This window comes from Rhopalosiphum padi, chromosome 1 (genome assembly GCF_020882245.1).
Source record: "Rhopalosiphum padi isolate XX-2018 chromosome 1, ASM2088224v1, whole genome shotgun sequence".
Classification (NCBI taxonomy): Eukaryota; Metazoa; Arthropoda; class Insecta; order Hemiptera; family Aphididae; genus Rhopalosiphum; species Rhopalosiphum padi.
The window spans coordinates 33,509,921-33,514,224 of NC_083597.1; the positions used below are offsets into that span (position 1 = coordinate 33,509,921).

General features: G+C 22.5%; 1 protein-coding gene across 1 annotated transcript; it reads left to right on the top strand.

The window, feature by feature from the left end:
• Nucleotides 1-2,513: 2,513 nt before the first annotated feature.
• LOC132919890 (uncharacterized) lies at nucleotides 2,514-3,541 on the top strand (the record flags this gene model as incomplete). Its single annotated transcript, XM_060981807.1, has 3 exons — nucleotides 2,514-2,777; nucleotides 3,194-3,337; nucleotides 3,434-3,541. Coding segments are annotated over exons 1-3 (447 nt in total), but the record flags the coding sequence as incomplete, so codon positions are not given.
• Between the last annotated feature and the right edge of the window lie 763 nt (nucleotides 3,542-4,304).

Consider the following 4,304-nt stretch of genomic DNA (forward strand, 5'->3'; position numbering starts at 1 on the left):
CGTATACATAATATACATAATATACATATATGTATATATATATATATATTATGTGTATTATAAAATATATAGGTATGGGGGGAATGGGGCAAAATTTCACTATTCTGCAGCTTCTGTTGATTAATGTTTATGTGAACGTGATGATGTCAATCCCAGCGAGCGGGACAGCGAAAATTCGCCAAAACCGCATCGATACAAGTCGAGGTGAAATATTTACGCGAGACACGTACGCGTAGTCACTTATAAGCGATCATTACGGGGCCTACTGCGTTTACATTCGTTGTACACATAATAACCAAATTAAATGTATATAGGTAGATGTTCGAAGTAGGTACGCGTAATATCGACAGTCATTCGATAATAGAAGCCGAATACATTAAGATGATTAATGTTAGATGTACAATGTATATACGTCATTATATTATCTGTTATATATACTCTGTATATTGTCAAAACAATCCTTACAAGTGAGTACAAAACATGTTGTCACGTGACTCATATACATACTTGTGTTACATTAATTACAGCGGAGATGTATATTATACACTGTAAAAGGTATAGTAATAGATACACGCGTTATTAGTTTTATAAAATAAAATACAGAGACATTGTATTTTAGAGGACAGATTTTGAATTTGCCTTAATAATCGCACAGAACAATAGAGACTATAACCTGTGGGTCGTAGGACACGATAATGTTATCTTTTACGTGAAATATAAAATAATTGTATTGACCATTTCAATGACTTAATACCTATGTAGTAAGTAGTAACACTACTACTATGACCGTTAAATATACTATTAAAAAATCTAATTGAAAATCACCTTAACGTGAATGAAGCAATCAGAGTCACATACAGCTGTTGATGTTTTTATTTTTCTAAGTTAAAAAAATAGTTGCTAGGTATCTTTAAACCTTGGTTAGAAAGGAAAATTCAAAGAACAACTACTAAATCTGGCATTTTCCACAAAAATATTATTTATATTTTTGAAAAACGGGTTTTACACATGCCTGTGACATATTTTTAGTATTTTGTTAGGTAGAGTATAATATAAAACATACAAAAATTAAAATAAAATATTATAATTTAAAATACAGACAGTTTATTTAATTTTAAAAATTATATTTGTGTGTAAAAATAAATTATAGTTTGCAAAAAGTTTATATTCACTTAACTCGTTATATTATAAAATAATTTATATTATTATTTTGTGTTGGTACTCTGTACTCACGTATTTGATTAAAGGATATCCCTTTATATAATTATTGAGATTATTTTACTGACTAAAACTTCTAATGAACTTATTCAATATGGTAGTATGGTTCAATTGTATTAGCTTCATTAAGAAATAAATAATAAAATAGATTTTACATTAAGTCCATCTATATCTTTTGTGTAAATTCCCACACAGCATTTGTCAATCAAAACAATTTTATAAATATTGAATTTGAATTGAATTTAAAATATTTAAATTTCAAAGTTAATAAATTATTGGTAACATATTTTATTTTTTAGGTCATAAACAAAATATTTTATAGTTATAAATAAATATTAACTTACAAATATTTAATTTTTAAAAACAATTAAAAATTTAATAAATTTTAAAATTCAATATTTAATGAACATGATAAAATAATATTTATTTTTGGTTTAAAATTCATAATTTATCCAATCTTTATTGTTACTATTTTATTTATGTTATAAATATATGACTTATAATATAAGTTATAAGTATGGGAAGAGATGTAAAAGAATTTAATTTATTCAATATTACTCATATACATTTATCAACATATTATTTTTTGTTGTATATAATAAGTATTTAGAATAAAATTGCAATATTTATTTATTTAAGCAGTTTCCAAACTGTGACGCACTAACTAAAAATATGTTCTTATATATTTTTAGACCATTTGTGCATTTGATTATAATTTTAAACTTTAATATAAATACACTAAATACACATAAATTATTTTCTAATATATAAAATGTAAATAATAATTTCAATAATTAAATATAATTCAATACAGTTATAAATATATAAGTATTTTTTTATTTTATATCTTTTCTGAGCGGCGTAGGCTGAATACTTCTCTTTATGGATTGTGTGAACCAACCAATAGTTTAGAACCTCTAGTGTGTATTGGATAATATATAGATTCTATATGTTTAATTCTTTTATCGATAACCATATCATTACATAGTATAAGTTAATAATATTTATTTTTCTATATAAACAAAGCTCTGCTTAACAGTTGATTACACCAAATACACATATTGTGAAACGAAAATTGGACTTAAGCACGTCACTAATAAACCCTGGTTAGTCTATTATATTATTTTTTATTAAGTAATATATATAAATATTTATTATTATTTAAGAATTTATTTATAGTTAAATTTTAATAAAAATAAGAGATTTATTATTCTTACATAATGAAATGTATAAATAAGATTTATTATAAATAATTTAAATTTTGAAAATAATATATTTTTCTTTCAGATACAGAATTTCAAAAAGAAGTTCTATATAGATTATCATTCGTTAAACACGAACTGTGAAGAACTGTAAGCAACCAAATGGAATTAAGCCAACGCATGGAAAATGTAGAAACTCAAAATCTCAGTAATATAATCTTACAAAATAATAATAATGAAAACAATACATACTTAAAAAGATTATATACCTGGCTATATAGTGATATGAACACTATATCAGATTTAAATGCATTCAATCAGAAATATTCTGAAGATGAATTATTTTGTAATAATGTGGTAAAATTGTTTAGAATTTATATGCTACTGAAAAACATAATATATTATATATGATAATATGTTAATTTCTGAGGTCATTATATATACTAGCTGTGAAAAGTATGTAAGTGTATAATAACCTAAATATTGGTAATGACGTGTAAGATTGATATTTTTTAAATCTAATATTTACTATGTAAAAATCTACGTATAATATTATACAAATTATATTTTTATTCATTAACCAAAGTTTAAAAAATGAATCATCCACAGTTAGTATATTTTTATCGCTATAGATTGACTGTCAAACTAATTAACATAATATATGGTATATTAATTTTCTAAGCATATTGATTATTTAATTTGTTGTGTATAAGATGAATAATATTTAGTAGTATATATATATATTATATTCTAATGTTTTTTTCGTATTTTAGATTAATCGATTAACATATATTGGAGGAAAACACGTTAAAGCAATGATTAAAAGAATAATGGATAAACTTTTAAAATTGTTTTCATACTCTGGCAAAAAAGGAAAAACCAAATTTTCTGACCAAATGATTTGTCCTATTATCTTTGGAAAGATTATAATTTTATATAAAATAATACTATATGCTTATATATTATTATTTCTGTGCATAATTTTAATGTAGTGTAATTAAAATTGTTTATCAGATGCTGTAAAAAAACAATTAAAGTTTAATAATGCAACCCAAAATGAAATGGAAGAAGTCGTTAAGACGTATGTGCTTGCCCAAGCTCCGTTCAACATTAAAGTCAACTTAAAAATAATTATTTTATTTACATTACACATTAATATAATTATCCATCATATATAATGAATCAAACTTATACAAAAAAGTGTTAATTTTTGTTTCTAATTAAATGGGGTGGTTCTGCAGCAGTATTATATATATTTGATTGATAATTAATAATATAGTAACATTTAATAAACATCTGCCTTAACATTTATTAAATACCAAATAATGATATTTATTAAATACTCTCTTTCATATATTTAATTAAATATTAAATATTGTCTATTAAATATTTAATTCATAATGCAAAATGGTTCAATCAATAATCGCTATACATTGCATAAATATTTAAAAATATACTCCCAATTAAAATAAAATATTTATTAAATCATATTATTTATTTAAAAATGATGAAAAAATATTTATTAAATTTTAATGTGCTGTGTGGAGTTGTACTTTGTAAATTTTCATATTTTTTTTCTTATTTTTTTTTTTTTTTGTAGTCAAATGATTGTTTCAATATTATTGTTTTAATTAATTCATTGGTTTAATCAAACTTAAAGACGATTTACATTATAGTAAATATCTTATATGCGAAGTTATAACTTAAAATGAATCGTGAAAGTGTAAACTACCCACAGAACCATTACGTTACGGTACTATATTTTAGTTGTTTAAAATGTGCAATCTTAGTATAAGAATATTTTAACCTCAAATTTACAAAAATTATTAATGTATTAACTTGTATTTATAATTTGTTTGAATATCACTGTGATTGATAATGTTA